Source organism: Calliphora vicina, chromosome 4 (assembly GCF_958450345.1).
Source record: "Calliphora vicina chromosome 4, idCalVici1.1, whole genome shotgun sequence".
Classification (NCBI taxonomy): Eukaryota; Metazoa; Arthropoda; class Insecta; order Diptera; family Calliphoridae; genus Calliphora; species Calliphora vicina.
Window position 1 is genome coordinate 42037158 of NC_088783.1, and position 21573 is coordinate 42058730.

At 30.3% G+C, this 21573-nt stretch overlaps 1 protein-coding gene across 1 annotated transcript in view; it reads left to right on the forward strand.

Moving 5' to 3' along the window:
* LOC135959161 (myogenesis-regulating glycosidase) overlaps nt 1-21573 on the forward strand; it is a 46285-nt gene that overhangs the window by 7035 nt on the left and 17677 nt on the right. Inside the window, exon 2 of the mRNA XM_065510218.1 lies at nt 16295-16416. Within this exon, the coding sequence (XP_065366290.1) occupies nt 16295-16416 (122 nt within the window). The remainder of the gene's footprint in view (nt 1-16294; nt 16417-21573) is intronic.

Sequence of the window (21573 nt, forward strand, 5' to 3'; positions counted from 1 at the left end):
ATTTTCTTCCGAATTTCTTTGAACTTGTAAATTTGTGTTATTTTTTGGAGTAAACATTAATTCAATACATTCATTTTCTGTACTATTGGGTTCAGTTTCAAGAAAATCAATATAGTTATTTTCTGGTTGATATGAACTTGTAAAATTGACATCTCTTGAACATACGATTTTTTTATCTGTTATGTCCCATAATCTGTATGCTTTCGATTTTATTGAATATCCGACGAATATACATTTTTTCGATTTTGGTTCAAATTTGCCAAGATTTTTAGATTTTATAAGTATATAAGCTGTTGTACCAAATTTCTGAAAATAATTTATAGTTGGATTTCTTCCAAGCCATATTTTAAAAGGGGTTTCACCATTTATACTTCTAGAAGGACATCTGTTGCGGATATGATTTGCAGTTAGTACTGCTTCAGCCCAAAAACTTGGACTTAAACCGGATTGTATCATCATACATCTGGCCATTTCAACAAGTGTACGATTTTTCCTTTCGGCCACGCCATTTTGTTGTGGTGTGTATTCAACGGTAAATTCATGTTTTATACCTTCTTCCTTTAAAAAGTTTTTAAATTCATTGCTTGTATATTCTGTACCATTGTCAGATCGAATTGTTTTGATTTTCTTGTTTGTTCCATTTTCCACCATATTTTTGAATTCTTTAAATTTTTCAAATACTTCACTCTTCTTCTTTAGAAAATAAATTTCACACCATCTGGATTTATCGTCAATAAAAGTTAAAAAATATCTTGAACCACCTATTGAGTTTACTCTCATAGGGCCGCAAACATCTGTATGTATTAGTTCTAATAATTCTGTTGATTTTGAAATTGACCTCTTAAATGGTTTTTGGGTTTGTTTACCCTTCATACAAATTTCACAAATTTGTAGTTTTTCGTTAAGGTTAAAATTTATTCCATTTACCTTTTCTTTTCGTAATAAATCTTTTAAATCATTTTCATTTAGATGTCCGTAGCGTTCATGCCAATCTTGTAAGCTAGATTTCTGAGCTGTTTTACAATTTTCAATTACTTCTGAAACATAATATAAACCTTCATTTCGTTTTGCAATCATTACCTTTTTGCCCGTTTTAATGTTTCTTGCAATTGCTTCTTTTTGATTAAACTTTACTTCCAAACCATTATCAGTTAATTTTGCTACTGATAACAAATTTGACCTTAGGTCCGGAACGTATAGTGTATTTTCTAATTTAGATATGCATCCAGTATCAGTTTTAATTTTTACAATTCCATTACCTTCTATTTTTGTTGAATCATTATTTGCTAAATGTAGTACTCGTTGTACCTCGTTGGATGACTTCATTTCGTTAAATTTCCTTCTGTCCGAACACATGTGAGATGATGCACCAGAATCTAAGCACCAACTTTCACCTTCTCCATTAACTTGAAGTGCGACTTCAGCATTTCGAGTTGTCTCAGGATTTTTGTTTACGTACTTTTGTTGAGTTTGATCTTTAGACCAGCAATCTTTTGCTTTGTGTCCTATTTTTCCACAATTGTGACATGAAAATTTGAATTTCTCACCTTTCTTTTGCTGATTATCATTTGATTTAAAAAATTTCTTATTCTTTTTCTTCGCTATCATTGCATCTGATGATTTTTCACAAGTATTTCTTTTTCTAGCTTCATATTCTTCTAAGAGTTTTATTTTTAGTGTTTCAGGAGTTGGTAGTTTTTCTTGGGTTTCAATTGCAATTCTGAATGACTCGTACTCATCAGGGATACTGTATAAAAGTAAAATTGTTAATAGATCATCAATAATTTCAAGTTCCATTTCATTTATTTTGTCCACAATGTCAAAGAAATTTCTTATGTGGTCTCTTATGTCGTCACCATTTTTCATTTTGAGTAGTATCAAATTTTTAAGTAGCATCGCCTTTCTTGCGGGCCCTTTCGATTGATAAATACCGTGTAGTTTATCCCATACATCTTTGGATGTATGTTGCAGTTCTTAATCTGCTTCAATTCGTTTGTTGCAATTAATAAGATTAAATCAGCTTTGGCTTTTGCATCTTCGGATTCCCACAAGCTTACGGTTTCTGGAGGATTTTCTGGCTTTGGAAAGCTTCCATTTACATATTTCCATCCATCATTTTTTGTAAGTAATGCTTGTACTTGAATTTTCCATGTGTCATAGTTATCTTTACACAATGGTTCTATTTTAAAACTAGAATAACTCATTTCTTTAAATTATTCTCTATTTTTCTTATTTAGTTATTTTACGCGAGGTTAAGGACTGGGCCCATAACCTATGATAATTATAACGGACACAAAAGTATTTTGATATATTTTGTACAAATTTTATTTTCAAACTGAACAAATAATTTTCATATTTCAAAATTACGAAGTTATAAAAAACAAATATAATTTGATTATAATAAAGTATTTTCAGTAAAGTATATAATTCATTTTATTATGCAACAAATATTAAGACAAGTAAGGAGCAGCAGAACAAAAGGTACTTTTTTGATAATTTAAACATTTTGAGAAATTAATTTTTTCTAGAAGATTTCAACCCACCAAATATTATAAAAATACCAAAAAATATTTTTTTTTAAACAAATCGAAAAAGTACCTTTTGTTAATTTTGTTCCAAATTTGTTTAAAAAAAATTTTGTAATTCATTATTGAAAAAAATGTATGACAAAAATATTTTTTATTTAAAAAAAAAATTCGGATTAAAAAATATTTTTCCCGATTTTGTACCATTGTAGGTCCAAATTACTATAGCCTTATATAATCCATGCAATGGACTTCGAAATATTTATCATTAGATAACCATATTGTCTATATTAATGACTTAGTAATCCAGATATAGATCAAAAATAGGCTAAAAATCGAGGTTGTCCCGATTTTTTCCTTATATCTCAGCCATTTGTGTGCCGATTTTCTCGATTTTAAATAGCAACCGAGCCAGAAGAATTCTCGATATATTGATGTATGAATCATGTATGTATTTGGGGGCTACGGAAAGTTAATTTCAATATACAGACGGATAGACGAACAGACGGACATTGCTATATCTTATTCGCTATCTGTAACGATCCTGAATATATAGCGACTCTAATGAAAAATGTAGAAATTGCAAACGGAATGACAAACTTATATATACCCTTGCCACTCATGGTAAAGGATATAAAAATAAAAAATAAAGGCGATCCTCCGTATTCTTTTATACCCACTATTCATATTCCGTCCTGGCCCTCGGTGCAAACCTCGGTTATCGTATCATCTTCTTTTCTCCAGTTCCTACATAAATAAAAATTATTTATCTTGAAGTTTTGGATACCAGAATTTTTAAGAAAGTTATGTTCGTTTAAATGATTTTCGGAAATGAGTCTTATATGGGATCTATGGCGAATTATGGACCGATCGTCCTAAAATTAGGTTCCGCAATTCGTATACTCATTAATGACATTTTCGCGAGTGGTATTTATATGGTAAATTATGGACCAATCGGTTCTTAAATTGGTAGTCAGAGTTAGGTTTATATAAAACTTATTTGTGCTGAATTTTGTTTGGATATCTCTATAATTGGGATATTTATGTGAGCGTCCTGGAATAATAAAAAAGTTTGTGCTAAATTTTGTCGAATTATATTTGAAGTTGCGAACAGAATCTGCGTTGTCTGTTTTCGCATTCAAATACAGAAACACTTTTTTCTCGCACATCGAGAAACGATGGAATGTTTTGTTTCACACTTCATGTGAGAACTCTTCCGATGCGAGAAATACAGAAACGAGCTACAGGTCACGTCATTTGTTTTTCGGGTATCATAATTTTTCTGAAGGTTTTTGCGCAAATAAAAATAATGGCGTCCTTTTTTTTGGATAATATTTACTCCTTGTGGTGGTTCAACGTACCTAAAGACGCGCATTTTGAGCACATTTTTCTGTAGAACAAGGTTTACATTAGATCGACTCTGAAATTGATCCTGATTAGATTGATATAATTTAATGTACACCACTATGGCAGAAAGTAAATAAATGATATTTTTTTGCAAATTAAAGTTTTATCTTCCAATAAAACCTTTATCGGATATTAAAGCCACTCTGTTTATTGTTCAATATTTCGGTGATAAATATATATCGTTACCTTGAACCAGGGCACACTTAGAAAGGTGACTGCATCACTACAACAATACAAAAACAACAGGTACTTTGTTTTTGTTAAAAAGTAGGTGAACTGTCAAAGTTGCCTGTTGTTGTTTTTGCTTTTGGGTTTGTTGTATTTTTCGCCACAACAACCACAAGTGAATTGACAATTCAAACTGAATAAAAAAAATAATCAGCTGTTTTATCGCAGTCACCTTTCTAAGTGTACCCTGCCTTGAACCATTTAAAGAAATAAATGAAAAAAACATGAGTTAGGGCGTTTCTATATTTAGGTTTTATTTTGAAAATATTTTTTTCTTTTTTGTGGACCTATTCGATTATTTCTATTGATTTGTATGGCTCATGTGACATGTTTTATTAAAATTATGCAGATTCTTATATAGAGCTCAAACAGAAGTCACTTGATCAGCTAAACCTGTTTGAATTTAAATTTATTTAGTATTAAATATATGTAGCTTAATCCTCAAAATGAAGTAATTAAAAAAACCGCCGTAGCATCATCATCAAATGAGATAGAATCACAAGCTGTTGTTTTTTTTTATCTGCTATAAATTATTTCTTTGGAGCACGTTTCTTTAAACCATTATAATTATTTAAATACTCATTTGTCATGTGATTCAGTGCACATGAATTTTATTTGTTTTTAAACTGGGTATTTCAAAATTGATACAATATATTGATACATATTATTTTAATAAAGTAAATAAATAAAATATTTGCAAATTACAGTACATAAGTATTTTTAATGACATATTATTTTCACTATATTAATAATAATCAAAATTATAATGAATTATTTATTTATATTAGTCGAATTTTATTAATAGTAAGTATATTCAAATTTGCTCATTGTTCAATTTTATAAAATATGCATGAATGCTGTTGTGAATTAGTTAATAATGATTATAGTGCAATTGTGTAAAATAAATATTAAATATAAACATTAACGTACTACTAACTATAACTCTGTACTGTACTGGTAATTAACAGCTGTATTATTAAAATAAATATTTATTGTATTTATTAATTGTACTAATTATTAGTCAGTAATAGTGGCTTATCAAATTAAACTTTGACTTGTTTAGTGGATAGTAATAGTTCATTGCAATTTTATATTCATATGTATGTAACTATATAATATTACAGTTATTAGCTGTTTAAAGGGTTAATGATTTAATGAGTAAAGCCTTAAGGTATGCTTTAGTTTTTTTATTCAGAGCATCAGTTTACACATTTCAAATGGTAGTAACAAACATGAACCCAATAAACATTGTTGATGGTAAATTGAATGCTAACAGGTAAAAACAATGCTAAGTAAATGAGCAAAAATGTTTCGTTTAAAATTTCAATAATTTGTTTTCGTGAATGATTTTTGAAAGAGGGCCTTATATGGTAGGTATGACTAATTATGAACGGATCGCCATGAAATTAGGTCGTGCGATTTATGTCTATATGAAAGTTATTTTTGTTGAATTTTATGTGTATACCAATATTTTTAAGAGACTTATGCTCGTTAAAGTGATTATCGGAAGCAGGCCTTATATGGGAGCTATGACTAATTATCATAAAATTAGGTGACATAAATTCCGTATATATAGAACTTATTTGGAGGGAAATTTGTGTAGATACCTATAAAAATTTAACATTTATGACAGATAAAGTCCAATTTCGGGAGGACATTTGTATGGGTGCTAGGTGAAATAATTGCCCGATTTCAGGCAGTTTCAATAGGCTTCGTCCTTGGGCCAAAAATATCGCAATATCTTAAATATAGCGACCTGTACTTTGCGCAAAAGGTTTACACAGCCTGCGAGCCGACCAGCCAGCTAGACGGACGGACATCGTTTAATAGACTCAGAAAGTGATCGGTATTGGGATAATATATCCTCCCCACTATGGTAGTGTAGGGTATAATTACAGTTAGAGAAGACTGGCCTTATGAAATCCTATATCAGTTACGATATACCCCCATTTTAAAAATTTGGAGGAAAAATAAGCTGTCGATATTCCCAACTAAAATGAAAGTTTAGTTTGTTTGAGGAGACCATTTCTCAAAATTGTTGTGATAGCGTAATATTTGGTGAGCTGGATCAAAGTATAAAAATGGTTTTTATGATAAAAAGAGGTACCAACTAATCGTCGTGCGGGAAGTTTTGCTTTACTTCTTCAATTTGAAAAAACGTGCTCACCAAAGCTTATATTGAATGGGTTCCGGTTTCAACTTGAGATATATGGTTTTTTCGGTTCAGAAGTGGTGATTTTGACACGGAAGACAAAGATCGTCCAGGCCAGCCAAAAAAATTTTGAAGATTGGAGTCATTATTCCTTGAATTTTGTTGTCAAACTCAACGAGAGTTTGCAAAATCATTGGAAGCTACTCTAGCATCAATTTCATAACGTTTGCAGCAGGATTCATCCAAAAGCACGAATTAAAGCCGAGATACCTTGAAAGACGATTTTGCATGTTCGAAACAATGCTTGAACGCCATAAAAGAAAATATTTTTTTCACCAAATTAATATTCCATTGTAATATTCTATCATGACAACACACGGACACATATTGCAATACCTTGATTCGTTCTTGGCCTCAAAAGATGAGCAGTTCTTTTGGTTCGGAATTCACGTGTTGCCAGAAAGATGGGGAAAAGTATGGTATGGTATAATACCCTACACTAAGTAAAAGAGCAAAAATAATAATTTATATTTTTGAGTGATTTTCGGAAGTGGGGTTATATGGGGGCTATGACCAATTATGGACCGATCACCATGAAATTAGGTCGTGTGATTTATGTCTATATTATAATTAACTATGTTGAATTTTGTGTATATACCAAAATGTTTAAGTGATTTAAGCACGTTAAAGTGATTTTCGGAAGCGGGTCTATATTGGAGCTATGACTAATTATGGACCGATCGTAACAAAATTTGGTGACATGAATTTTGTGTATATAAAACTTATTTGGAGCGGAATTTGTGGAGATACATATATAAATTAAACATTTATGACCGATAAAGTCCAATTTCGGGAGGACATTTGTATGGGGGCTAGGTGAAATAGTGGACCGATTTCAGCCAGTTTCAATAGGCTTGGTCCTTGAGCCGAAAAAATATTATATGTACCAAATTTGATCGAAATATCTTCAAAATTGCGACCTGTACTCTGCGCACAAAGTTTACATGGACAACACGGACGGACATCGTTTAATCGACTCAGAAAGTGATTCTAAGTCGATCGGTATACTTTACGCATAATACCCTCCCCACTATGGTGGTGTAGGGTATAATAAAAGATAAAAATTAAAAAAAATGCCGCATTTTAAAGTCATACATCCAATAATAAAAATTTATTATTGTTTAAAATTGAAGTAAATTCACACAGAATCAATCACCCCTATCGCAAATCAATATTTCACATGAAATATTTTCCCTTTTCCCATTTTTCGTTCATAAACTTTGTTCACGTGAAAAATTCCCCATGTTGTGAAATTTTTAGATGGAATTTTGTAAACAATAATCAGCTGTTACGAACAAAATTAACTATTGTGAATGAAAAGTTCAAGGGAATATCACAATAGCAATTTTCCCTTCGAGTGAAATGGATATTTCATGGCAACATAAATTTTACATGTTTTTTACGATAGGGGTGAATATATCAAATATTAAACAATATGAATACCGCTAATAATTCAAATTAAATTATAAAGGTTGGAACCAAGGCGAATTTACTGTACAGGTGGCGTTGATATTACAACAAGTACAACATTGCAATAACAACATTGTGTTTTATTGTTGCTTGGGGGACAAAAGTGTCAAAAAATCAAAACAAAAATTTGTGAAAAAAAAAACAAAAATAAAATCAATTTAATAAAAAATAAAATAAAAATGTAATAAAATCAATAAAAATAACGTTAATTTTACATAAATGCTAAATTTATTTGCGAGGACATCGATCAGCAATTGCGTGGTCCAGAAAAAACATCCAAAGATAATAAAGGAAATGAAAAAACTGATAAAATAAGGGTGCCTCCTGGAAGCTCCTGTAATGATGGCACAGTTTGTGGTGAAAATGGTAGCGCTAATGCTCCAAATGTATGCACGTGGCAAATGGTTGTGATGGATCGAATGAACTCCGGAGCTACCCGTTTTGTTGTACTTTTAAGAGATCTTATAAACTTTTTTTGGAGCTAAAAAGGTAAACAAAACAAGTTTTGACATAAAATAAATTCGTTTTGTAAACAATTTTTGACAAGTTTGCCCCCAAGGCGAACAAAAAAAGTAGATCAGCTGTGCTGTTAACGCCACCTGTACAGTAAATTCGCCTTGGTTGGAACTTTATTACACCAGACAAATGTTTTGCCATCAATCACAATTTTATAGTTATAATAACAGTAGACTTCGTCACAAAAATCAAAATTCAATAAACAAATTTTTATTAGAGCAATACATATAAAACGAAACAAATGAAATAATAAATTCGCATCTTATCAAGAACCTTTAAACTTTTTTGAAAATACTAGCGATACTCACAGTCTATTGTAAAACAGTAAACACTATTTTATAGAAAAAAAAGCAGTTCTTCATAAACAAATATTTAAATATTTCTATTTAATAATAATAAATAAACAAATTATAATATTTCCATCAGTTGCATGTAGTAAATATTTGTAAAATTGTAAACACTGATCATCTGTTTACATCTTCCATCGATCGATCTATCATTCAGACATTGCATGCTTAATATAATGCAGTCTTTATTTTAAAACAATTTTAATGATGATGATTATAATCGTCACCTATCAAAACTCTAATAAAATCGCAAACACATTAAATTAATTCAATTATAAAGTGATGAGAGAATGTTGGGGCGAGTGTGGGGTGAATGGTTTAGAATTAGAATTAATAGCATGTAATAATTTATGGAATAAAAATAACAACGTGAATAGCAAAAAAAAAACAAATAGTATTTGACACGCCACCACAAACAAGTCGGTGTTTAAAGTCATGCCCCAACTGGCAAATGATGAACATTATCACACCACAGACAAACATAGGAAGACAGACAGACAACTGTGTAGTAATTAAACAATGAGATCAATAAGTTTTCACAGTTCAAAATTGTTGTGTGGAGAACAGTGGTGTGTTGAAATAAATGAAAAGTTAGATATATGATTTTGCATTAGTTCAATTGATTCAAATTATATTCATAAATCCTTTCAGTTTCTAGTTAAGATTCAGATGGAATCGATTCATTTAAGCAAATTATTCCATCAGTGACAAGTAAGAGAGCTATATTCAGCTGTGCCGAATCTTATATAGCCTTCACCAAATTATACTTCGAAATAAAAATTTTAAATATTTTTAGGTAAAGAATTTTTTTTTTCCAAAGTTTTTTTTTTCATTTTTGTAATAAAATTTTTTTCGAATTGTTTTTTAATTTTTTTTTAAATTTTAAAAAAATTGTTTTTGTTTTTTTAATTTTTTTTTTTAATATTTAGCGAAAAAAACTTTTATTTACAAAAAATTCGGGTTAAAAAATATTTGTTCCGATTTTGACCCACTGTAGGTCCAACTTACTATGGTATTATATACTTCGTTGCAAAGGTCTTTGAAATGTCTATCATTAGATATCCATATTGTCTATATTAATGATTTAGTAATCCCTATATAGGTCAAAAATCGAGGTTGTCCTGGTTTTTTCCTTATATTCCGGAGATTGTTATTTGTAAGTTATTTGGAGGCTTCGGAAAGTTGATTTCAACAGACAGACGGACATGGCTTAATCGACTCCGCTAGAAGAAGGGTATAAAAAGATCAATATGTTACAAACCCCTTGAAAAATTAAATATACAATGAACGCTGCAAATTTTTTAATAGAAAACTAACAAACAAAAAACAAATATTAAAATAAAATTATAAATACAAAAAGCAAAATTGGACAGCAAAAAAAAAAAAAATCAAATAATTATAATGTAATCAAAACAAACAATTAAATAAAATAGAAAACAAAACAAATTAAAATAATAGAAACCAGCATTTAAAGCCCCAGAGGGTTGATCAGATAGAGACCAATTAAAATAACAAAAAAATAACAAAACAAAACAAAAAGAATTAAAACACAAAACATAGAAAGAAAATATTTACAACTTGTTGAAACCCACTGTGCCATGATTAAATAATTAATACAACATTGTTATACAGTTTGATATTAAACTGTTTTAAAACTTAATTTTAGTTCATCATCAGACTTGCAAACGTTTATTTTATAATGCGGCAGTGAAGAAAAAGAAATTTATTTTTCTTTCTTGAGATTTGTTTTGATTTTTTTGTACAATAAAACATAAATTTGTGAAACTAAAGTGGTTTTCTTTTAATATTTTTTTTTAATAAAAAGTGTTTCTAAAATCCTTTGTTCTTAAATAATGGCATCTTTAATAAATATTTTTAAGAACACTCATCATGGGTGTGTCGCTGATCAGAATTATACGAATCATTCCTACGATACGACTACAAATCAAAGATCAATTAATAAGAATAAATGTACTAAAACTAATGGACAAAGTGTGAAAAGTGTGGTGAATAATAATGGTATTTGTTCTAGTTCGGAAAGTGTGAATAATATTTTGGACAAGGCAGGTACTTGAATTGATTAAAATGAAAATAGTTTTGAATGAAAATTAGTGTAAATTACAAACAACAATTTAAATTGATATAAGTTTATGAAGTTTTAATATTTCCCATAATACAACAATATAAGGTACACTCAGTAAAAAATAAATTCTCAATTATTCAATTCTTGTAAAAATATGAAAAAAATCAAAATCAAAGTTTGACGTTATAGGGGTAAATATTAAAAACTCTCCCTAGTGATTCTACCTTCAACAATTATTGTATCATGATATTTCCTATAAAATTGATTTTTGTTTGTAAGAAAAATTACTAAACTTCTTTGCTGCAGAAAATATTTTAAGGAACTATGAATGCCTATATGTTTTAAAGAATGTTTTGGTCAATAATATGAGTGTTCAGAGATTAGTGTCCTTTTTCATTAAATAATTTTTAGATTTCCAGAAAAAAGCTTTATTTTATGTTATGTAGGTGAGACATTTGGGTGCTCACAGATTATTGCTCTAATCAGGGATTATCGCCATAGTCTGCGGTTGTATCTCTATATTTTTATACACGATTTTTTCACTCATTACTCATAGACTTTCTCTGTCCTATTAGAAATACTTTAACTGGAAATAATGTAAGATGATTTAAAAGTATATAGATAACGTTAAAGTTAAATTCAATTCAAGCAGAAATGATATTGTCCGACATCTCTTTATTAACACTGTGTGTAATTTTTTGAGTCATGGAAATATAACCATATACGGACACCATTACGTGATAAAAGACCAAAAAAAAAAGACCCGTGTTTCCCAGTTTTGCCCAAAGTCATGCACTTTTTTATGGGCCCGCAAAGATTTGGGACCTCGGTGTAATTTTTGAAAAAACGTGATCATTTTCTCAGGCTCATATCTTGAAACAGATCGAAATGTTGATTTACTCTATGAGGCAAAGTTGTAGCCCTTGTCATAAAGAAAAAATTGGACTTCATCTATAAGATCAAAATCGCAAAAAACTTTTTTCGATTCATTTCATCTGTCTATCGTTTAGTTATAAGGAGTGAGTAAACAAAAACTTTAATACACATAAAGTTAAATAAAACCTAAACTGATTAACGCAAAAATTCTTCCAAATAACTCAGTTTATTGATAAAAGATTTATAAAACATTAACATTTTGAAATATAAAGAGTGAGTCAGAAAAAACTTATACCTCCATTCCTGCCAAAACTTATCCTAGGTCCAACAAATTATTATTTTTTAATTACGTTAAACACGTCTGCTATTATCTCTTCTAAATCATTAATTTTTCGGTCAAAATGGTCACCGAAAAAAAGTAGGTGAAAAAATATTTAAAACAGTAGAAGGAAGGCTTGAACATTGAAAGAAAGCCTGGATCAGGAAGAAACAAATGTCTAACAGATATTGGTAAGGCAAAAGAAGCCTGAACTAATCTAGTCTCCATCGTGTTCATTGGGTCACCATCCTATTGAAAAATTACTTCTTCTGCAGGATTTCCTCTTTTATATACAAAAACGTGATGATGATACTACAAAATCGGTATGGTGAGTCTGTAAAATACGCAGATGGTTTTCTTTTCCCATTATTTCATTGATTCTTTGCATTGGTCCAAGGTGGCACCATATAAAGCAACCCCATATCTTACTGTTTCCTTACTGTGTCACCAATTTTGAAAAAATAATGAGTTAAGAAGACTATCTGCGTATATTGAAGACTAATCATACCGAATTTATAGACTTGCCATTCCGATTTTGTAGATAAGAACGCCAATCATGTCGAAGAAGTTATTTTACAGCAGGACGGCGAATTAAAGCACTTATCAAAAACTTTGAAAAATGGTTTAGTGAGCAACATTTTTTTTTTTTTTGTTATTTTTTTCCTCAGCATTATAACAGGACATATATCATTACATTTTATATAAAATTTGTTTGATAAATTGAATGAACATTCGACTAATTTTCGATTTTCTAAAATAATTTTACCTGCATCAAATAAGCTGTGAGTCACTCCGATTTTAATGAAAAATGTAGTGAAAATATGCTAAATTGGGCTAAAATTATATAGAAGTTCTCTGAGCTGTTTTATGAAAGACAAGAGTCATTTGCTTTTCAGAAATTTCTGTTTTTTGACAATAAAACAATGATATTTAATCAATTTAAGATCTTTTGCTTCAATTTTAAAATTCATAAAATTTAAAAAAAAAAAATAACGGAGAATAAATTTATTCGATTTATTTAACACATCCGGTCTCACAGACATACATATTGTTACGAAATTTTACTTGAATTCAAATATAACGATTTTAAGGGCTGATTTAAAAGTAGCATAATGCCTTCAAATAACAGTGCTGTAATAGCAAACTGTAACATATCTGTGGGCATTATTAAATAAAAGCTTTCAGTTGATTTGATCGTAAGTTGGCAACGCTGTATTCGAATTCGAATATTCAGTTAAAGAACATTGTAGAAATAGAGCTTTCTAGATGGTTATGCAGTGTTATAAATAGTGGCAGAGGTTGCAGTCGTGAGTGAGTTTATCAGAGACGCTATTTGAATAAACATCAACATCAACTGAGCCTTAACCTTCGCTTTACCAAAGGTTTTTTTTTATGTACATGGTTTACCAATACCCACCCGGGTGACACTACACTTCTATAAATATATGCGAGAACGAAATTTTAAAAAATTTAAAAAATCTAATAAAAAGTTTAAAATGTTTCTATTAAATTCTATAGAACTCTAAAATTTGTTCAGTTAGTATAAATTTCATTTAAATCGAAACAAAATTAAAAAAAAAATATTAAACCAATAAAAACGATGTGGTCACCAGGGTGGGTATTGGTAAAGCGAAGGTTAAAGTGTGCTGTATTTTTCAAGTGAATTCGTATACATTATAAAGTGTCTGTATTTCTGAGAATTTATAAACGTGTATAAAAAAACATTGAGTGACTATTTAATTCTGTTTTTGTACATTTTAAATAAATAAAGAGTTGTTACAATTTTCAAACTACTAAACGGCTTTTATTTGCAATCAAAAGTATCCGGTTTATTTAAAGGAAATGAACCAGCGTTTTGAAAAGGTTAAAACGTAACAATATATTTCACCATTGGTGGGTTAATCACAGCATTAGTATTGACTTCTGTGGCTTTCCGGAGAGATACTCAGTTTGTTTAACCTATTTCCCTATTTTTGCTTTATGGTCAAGTCTTCCTTACTCTGTTTAGGGTTAATTAAAATGTAGCATTACATGAATGTTGAAAGTTTGGCTATCATAATTTCAAGCAATATCATCCTATGCGATGATGAAGCATATTTTCTCCTGAATGGTTATTGTCGAAAAACTAATTCAGTGACATTGTAATTTCGATTTATAAAAGATTTCGTTACCAAACGATTTTGTAACTTCACATACACAGTTCACGCTCTGCGCAGTCATTTGTTACGAAATGAAAATTAATGTTGAAAGCTCTTTAGAGCACGATCAATATTTTAATGATTTTAAAGAGCAAATCGCATGATGGAGGCTTTAAAGGTGGCGTTAAACAAGTATTAATCCCAAGATATTAGAATTAATATATCCATCGTTTTCTCAGAAAAAAATTATAATCAAAACAAATAGTAGTTGGGGCAAGGTTTGTACTAAAAGGCGGGTGAGGCAAAACTTCCCAACCACTGCATTCTAAATAGTTTTTAACAGGTATTGTAACATGTGGCCAAACAGCTGTGCGAATATTAGGAACAAAACAAAAAAGAAAACAGAAAAAAAAATCCGTTGAGGTTTAAATTTTCCAAAAAATAAAAAAAGTTTGCCGAATTCTGAATTTTAAAATTTCGTTAAATCGACGCTAGATTGAGTATTTCGGCCACTGTGCAAACGTTGTAATGATGGAATATTACGGTATCATGTCTGGCCGCATATTCTGGGCATTTTTCGGGCAAAGCTCGGTCAATGTGATGGTCTGGCCAGATTTCTGCAGCTCATAATAGACAAAACCATTTTGATACCACCAAATACAGAGCATTACCTTAGCGCTATGAATATTTGGCTTTGGAGTGTATTCGGCTGGTTGGCCGGGCTTCACATATGATCTCTTACGCTTCGAGTTATCGTAATGGATAAATTTTTCACCGTAAGTAATGATTCGGTGCAAAAATGACTTTCAAACTTTTTTGGCTGGCCTGGGAGATCTTTGTCTGCCGTGACAACGTCACCAATCTCTCACATGTTGAATCCGATGGAAAACATTCACCATAAGCTTTGGTGAGCAATCGGTGTGCTTCAGTGGTACTTTTGTTTAAATTAAGGAAGTAAAGCAAAACTTCCCACATATGTAAAGTTCGATATTTTCGAAGCAAAAAAAACTTTGTTGTTCAATAACTAAGTGAAAATAAATGACAGTTATGTTGAATGATATAATAAAAGCAGAATAATATCTCTCATTGGTCGAAATCAGTTTTGTAGAGTTTATTTGCTTAGCGATCGACTTTTCGTTAATGACTCTTAAACATACTAAACAATTTCCAAGTCATTAAATAAAGATACAACTAAAATATTCAAAAATATTTATGCAAGTGTGTACGACTTTAACATATTTTGTCTCCTTCTATCTCTTGCTGAAAAGACTAAATAATATTTAATAATAACAAAGGATTTACTAAAACTACCCTTAAAATTTCTCTAATTTGGTAAAGTTTTCACAATAAGGTGGTGGATTTATATCCTAAAAGAGTGAATGGTCAGGGTATATACAGCTATTACTTTCTTCCTTTTAGGTCTTTTCAAAATGTTGTACAAATTTGAGAATAAACATACAAACATATTTTCATGTTAAACATGTAAGAATGAAAATGAATTAAAATAAAATCTGTTAAATGTCATATAAAAAGTAATAAATTTTATAAAAAGATAATTTCCCAACATTTATTACTTTAATAGTTCCCTTCCCAAAGGGGAAATACAATTTTAACAAGAGTTTCTCAACTGAAAACCAGGTATTACTATTTCAAATGTGCAATTTTTGTATATAATTATTTTAAATTATTTCACGACTTCATGTAAATTTAAAACCTTTAAATACAGGTAAATTACAAAGTTTTAATAACATACAATAATTAGAGAATCTACTGGAAATTTCTTAAAAAAAATTCATTTATTACTTTATTCCCATTGTAGAGTTTCAAATCTTGTCAGTGAACATAAACTACTACCTGGTCTCCTCTTGATTTTATAAGGTTTAGCAAGGATAGAAATATTTTAAGGGTTCAGTAACATTAAGATCTTTAAAGAGATAGCATCGTTCGGTAGTATTTGTTTCAAACAACATAATATTAAAGTTTCAATTCGATTTTTTCTTAAATGTTTAATACTACTCGTGTTCACTTTGAGGAAATAGTGCATTTGTATTTATACGAATATCATAAAGTATGAAAGAGATAGTACAAGTAGAAAAATATCATCAGGCTGAGAAAATGTTAAACAAAATGGTGTTTTATAATTTGTAATTGTGTTTTTTTCTACATTTTGTAGGTTATTGATGATATTTCCGGCTCGGTTACATTTAGTGTACCGGAGAAAAATGTCACAACCATTCAGTGCGAGAAATCCGAAGAGGAAAGTGATGATGAATTGGAAATTCATGGTAAAAGAAGGTAAGTTGTTCAATAATAAGAAAGTGATTTTTCATTTAAACTGATTTGTGTGAATTCCCAATTTGTAAAGAAAATTATATTGGAAATATAATATTACTGCTAATAAACCCACATATGTTGTTAATGATTACAATTTTCCAAAAACTAAATTTACCCAGTATTGACTACCAAAGAAGTCAATGTATCCCTTTTAGACAGTAATTTTCATTAATGCCTAATTACTTGGCTGACTCCAATTGCTATAGGTTTGGGTCATTTATGCATCCCAGGTAATCTAACATGAAGCCAATCGTCCCATTAGTATATCTAAGTACACTAGGATGTAGTCATGTACTTATTTTACCCATCGTAAGTAATCTATTGGAAAGTCAATTCTCACTAAGTTTCCTTTTGGAATGCGGAGTTTATTCTTAATAATTTATGCAGGATCAATTGACAGTGGTGACCCCAATGATAAGCTAATAGTGTGCCTCGTTAGACTAGACCATTGGTAGGCAAATAGAGGCATTTAATTTGTGTGCATGTTTTGGGTAAAAAATAAAATATTCGCAACAACATCAAGCAAATGAATGAAATGTGTGTATTTTTACGCTCTATTACGCTCTTTTGCTCACATTCGGATTGTTTGACGAAAATCATCGTAACCTGAACAATATGAACTCCTACCATGGGACTAGACTATAGTGTGATTGAGTACCAATCTGAGGGTTGCGGGTTCGATTCCCTCCAAAATCTCTGGGTGTAACTGCAGACAAGCCAAAAGGCTGTTTGTGTGTTCTTTAGTAATTTAAAAAAAGTCACCAGTTCGGGACACTTAGTCAGAAATTCAGGATAGAAACAATATTGACTACTGTCAGTCAAAAAAAATTTTAGAATTTTTACTGATTTACCCTGTCAAATAATCTCTTTTAAGATTTAGTACTGTAAGCGAATAAATTCCAACAAATAAGTTTCTGCATATGCTGAAATGTTTGAATCATTCTTCAATCGCTTCCAATTCCCTAACAGAAGGCAACATAATGTAAATGATAAAATGAAAAGATATTGTTTTATAGATCCTTTCCCACCCTTAACAAAGTTAGCTAATTCAATATTTAATACAACAAAACTCCAACCTTGAAACCATAAATCATTTAAAACTATAGGGTGTCTCCATAGACTACACGATCTGAGGGTTGCGGGTTCGATTCACGCCACACAGTGGTATGAGAATAAAAAAGATGGAAATAAATCTGTAACTTCTAAACCCTTACGCCGATTTTAATGAAATTTTACATGCGTAAAGAGGAAGTGTAGTCGAGTTTATGTTTTGAATTTGGACCTCATGAGCCTACTAGGAGCGGGACCAGGGGTTCCCAAAGTAGGACACCTCGGGAATGTTAAATTTTTAAAATGATCCTATTTATTCGTTTGTGTTCCGATTTAAAGAAAATTACACCAGAAATCCCGAGACTGCTTTGAACAAATCCTGAGACGACAATTGAATAAACTACTTGAACGCTGCATTAATGAAATTCACATTTTTATTCCCTATTATATTCTTAATAAATCCCAATGATCCAAATGATCCAAAAACTCATATACAATTAAATATGGACTTATTTTAAGTAAAAATGAGCTTTAATTTTAATATTTATCAAAATATGTTAATTTTGTTCCTACCTTTCTTATTCTAGTTGCCTGAGACACGTTAATGGCCTGGCGAATTTTTAATAACTTTAACATTTTTTGACGAATTTCTGTTTTTTATGTCTCATTAGAACGACAATTACGTACACATTTCGATTCATTTAAATTAAATTACAAAAGTAATTTTTTAATGGCAAAATTTTTACAAAAACTTAAAAAAAATGCATTTTTCCCCTTGTAAATGCATCTCAAAACTTCAGAGGGCTTATCCCCAACCGATTTACCTAACATTTTTTCAGGATGATTTTTTTTACTAATGTTCACCAAACTGGAGGGTGTGAATGGCCAAAATCCAATTTTCGTTTATTAAGGGCCACCCTAGTCCTCATACCATGTTCTTTTTGAATTTTCAACACCACGATCTTTGATATTTTTTAAATTGAAATATATACTCCGAAAATTGACCTTTAACCTTTTGGAAGTACACAATTTTATTCACACCATTTTAAATGGAATTAAAAATTATGTTATATATGTTTTGAAATGGAAAGGGTTTCCGATGAAAAAGTCATTGATTTGAGGAATCCTTTGGAAGCGTAATATGTGTGATAAATTTCATTAAAATCGAAGATGCCAAATCCGAAAATAGCAGATATCTGTCCGTTTTGATATGGATTTTCCCATGTGCTAAATTTTATTTAAATACCTTCGAAATTGCGTCCTGTAGTTTGTGCACAAATTTACATGGACAGCTAGCCAGCCAGCCAGCCAGACGGACTGAAAGACATCGTTAAATCGACTCACGAAATTGATTCAGAGTCAAACGGTATACTTTAAGCTTTACAGTGTACTCTCTCGTTTTGATCACAAAAACGAGAGAGTACACGAAACCAAATGTCGTCCGTATCAATATCATCCAATGTAGGCAGTAATAAATTTGATATTCTGTAGCGTTATCAAGCTTCAGTAGTAACAGGCACTGCTTGACCAGCCTCATTTTCTAAGAAGCATGGTTGCCTACAGCCCAAAATCCATACCAAACACTGGCATATTTTGCTACAATCACATGTGTTTTCTCTGAACTTCAAATTCCGCAATTTTGACAATGAACAAAGCCCTTAAGGCCCAACTATAATATGCATACACTAGTTTAAGTCAGCTTAAGCAACTGTTCAAATACATATAAAACGTATGTGACAAACTATAATGTACTTAAGAGAGTTTCGTCAAGTTTAGTCAAATTTTATTTGCTTAAGCAAAGAGCGAAGCTGGTCGCACATTCCGTAAGTTTGTTTATTGTATACAAAGAAAATAAAGAAAAAATTAAAAGGATGAAGAAAATTAATTTATTTTCATAAAATAATAAGAAATACGTATTTTTTTAATTACGTGTTGCACATAAATGTGCAAATGGGGCTAAATTGTTTTAAATGCACATAAGTACATTACGGCCACCTAAAAGTTTCTTCGGATTTTCTTAAGCATTTGACAGTCTTTTCGTTCGGTTTTGACATTAACATAAGCTAGCTATGCACATTATAGTTGGGCCTTTAATGTGAAAATATTCCGACGATAATTAGTACGAAATTTTTAGCCGACAAATTTTCATTATTTTTGAAATATTGTGCAACAATGAAAACCCATTGTATCCCACAACTAACTCATTAAATCAATAATTAATTTAAAACATTAACACATGGATGTCGCCTTGCCCTTTTCTTAGAGTTCTTTAAAACCCCCTAGATAACTTTGTTTTAAAACAAACTAGTGGGGTTTTAGAATAGACTGCAGTTAAAAGAAAACACTGTAATAAATTATATAACTTTAAATTCCAGGAAGTGCAATCAATACATATACTATTTATAAGCATTATAAATTATAACAAACAAGTGTATTAATATTATTAATGCAAATAAGATTAGTTATAATTACTTTATATTTGCCAAGAATTTGAAATCACTTAAATTATTAATTAAACCATACAAATGACATCAACACTACAAATACCGGCTTTTTTATTTATCTAAAGAAAGAAATGCAAGTCTGAAATGAGACAATTGAAGATTCCCCCCATAGAATAGCATAAATTCAATTAACTGCAAAAAAAAAAGTCTCCACTATCATCTCGTGCATGAATGAAAGATCAAATTACTTACTCGCATGAATATGATGACAGTTATACAATGTGGATAGTATTTAGTATGAGATTTGCTTTGTGAATATAAAACTAACCATATGATACCCTACCCACAGCTGTTGTAATCGGACGTGAACAGTGAAAATAATATATTTTTCAAAACTTAAAGTCAATTGCATTTCGAAGAAATTATGACACATTTTTAAAAACTTGGAATTGAGTAAAAGAAGTTTTATTCATATCATATACTATACTATGTTAGCATATATTCTAAATAAAAAAATTAAAAGGTCTTGTTTTGGAATTTTATTTCATTTTCGATTTTTTGAGTTTATATCCATTACCTTTTATCTATGCTTTACAACTTCTTTGTAATGTATACGGTAATTTAGTTTTCTATGTATTTAGCCAGAGCATCCGACTAAAAGAACAGGAATGCGACTAAAAAATGCAGTATCCCCTCTCTTATAAACTGCTGTAGGGCATAACAATGGAAATATTGCAACAGTGAAGCACCTTTATGACAAATTTAATATTGTTACGAAATTGTACTTGAATTCAAATATAACGATTTTAAGGGCTGATTTAAAAGTAGCATAATGCTTTCAAATAACAGTGCTGTTATAGCAACCTGTAACATATCTGTGGGCATTATTAACATTGAATAAAAGCTTTCAGTTGACCATTGATCGTAAGTTGGCAACGCCGTTTGAATTCGAATATTCAATTAAAGAACATTGTAGAAAGTACACCACAGATGGCGTATGATCTAGAATATTCGAACTTTGACAGTTAAAGAGCAATCTAGAGTGCAGGTGGCAGTGTTATAAATAGTGGCAGAGGTTGCAGTCGTTAGTGAGTTTATCAGAGACGCTTTTCGAATAAACATAAACTGAGTGCCTTAAAGTGTGTTGTGTTTTTCAAGTAAATTCGTGTACATTATAAATTGTGCCTGTATTTCTGAGAATTTATAAACGTGTATAAAAAACATTGAATGGCTATTTAATTCTGTTGTTGTACATTTTAAAGAAATAAAGAGTTGTTACAATTTTCAAACCACTAAACGGCTTTTATTTGCAATCAAAAGTATCCGGTTTATTTAAAGGAAATAAACCAGCGTTTTGAAAAGGTTAAAACGTAACAATATGAATTAAGGAGGGTTTGATTCTTAATATAGAGATTTACATCTGATTTTAATCCAAGTTCTTTCTATAGCATAACTTATGCTTCAATCGTAGTTCTTTTTAAGTTTTAATCGAAGTTCTTTCTACAATCTAAGTAAGCTTCAATCTAAGTTCTTGTTACAGTCTAAGTAAGCTTCAACGTAATTATTTTTCAAGAGTTATACGGGAATACAAAATTAATATTATAGTAAGAATTGTGCTAAATTT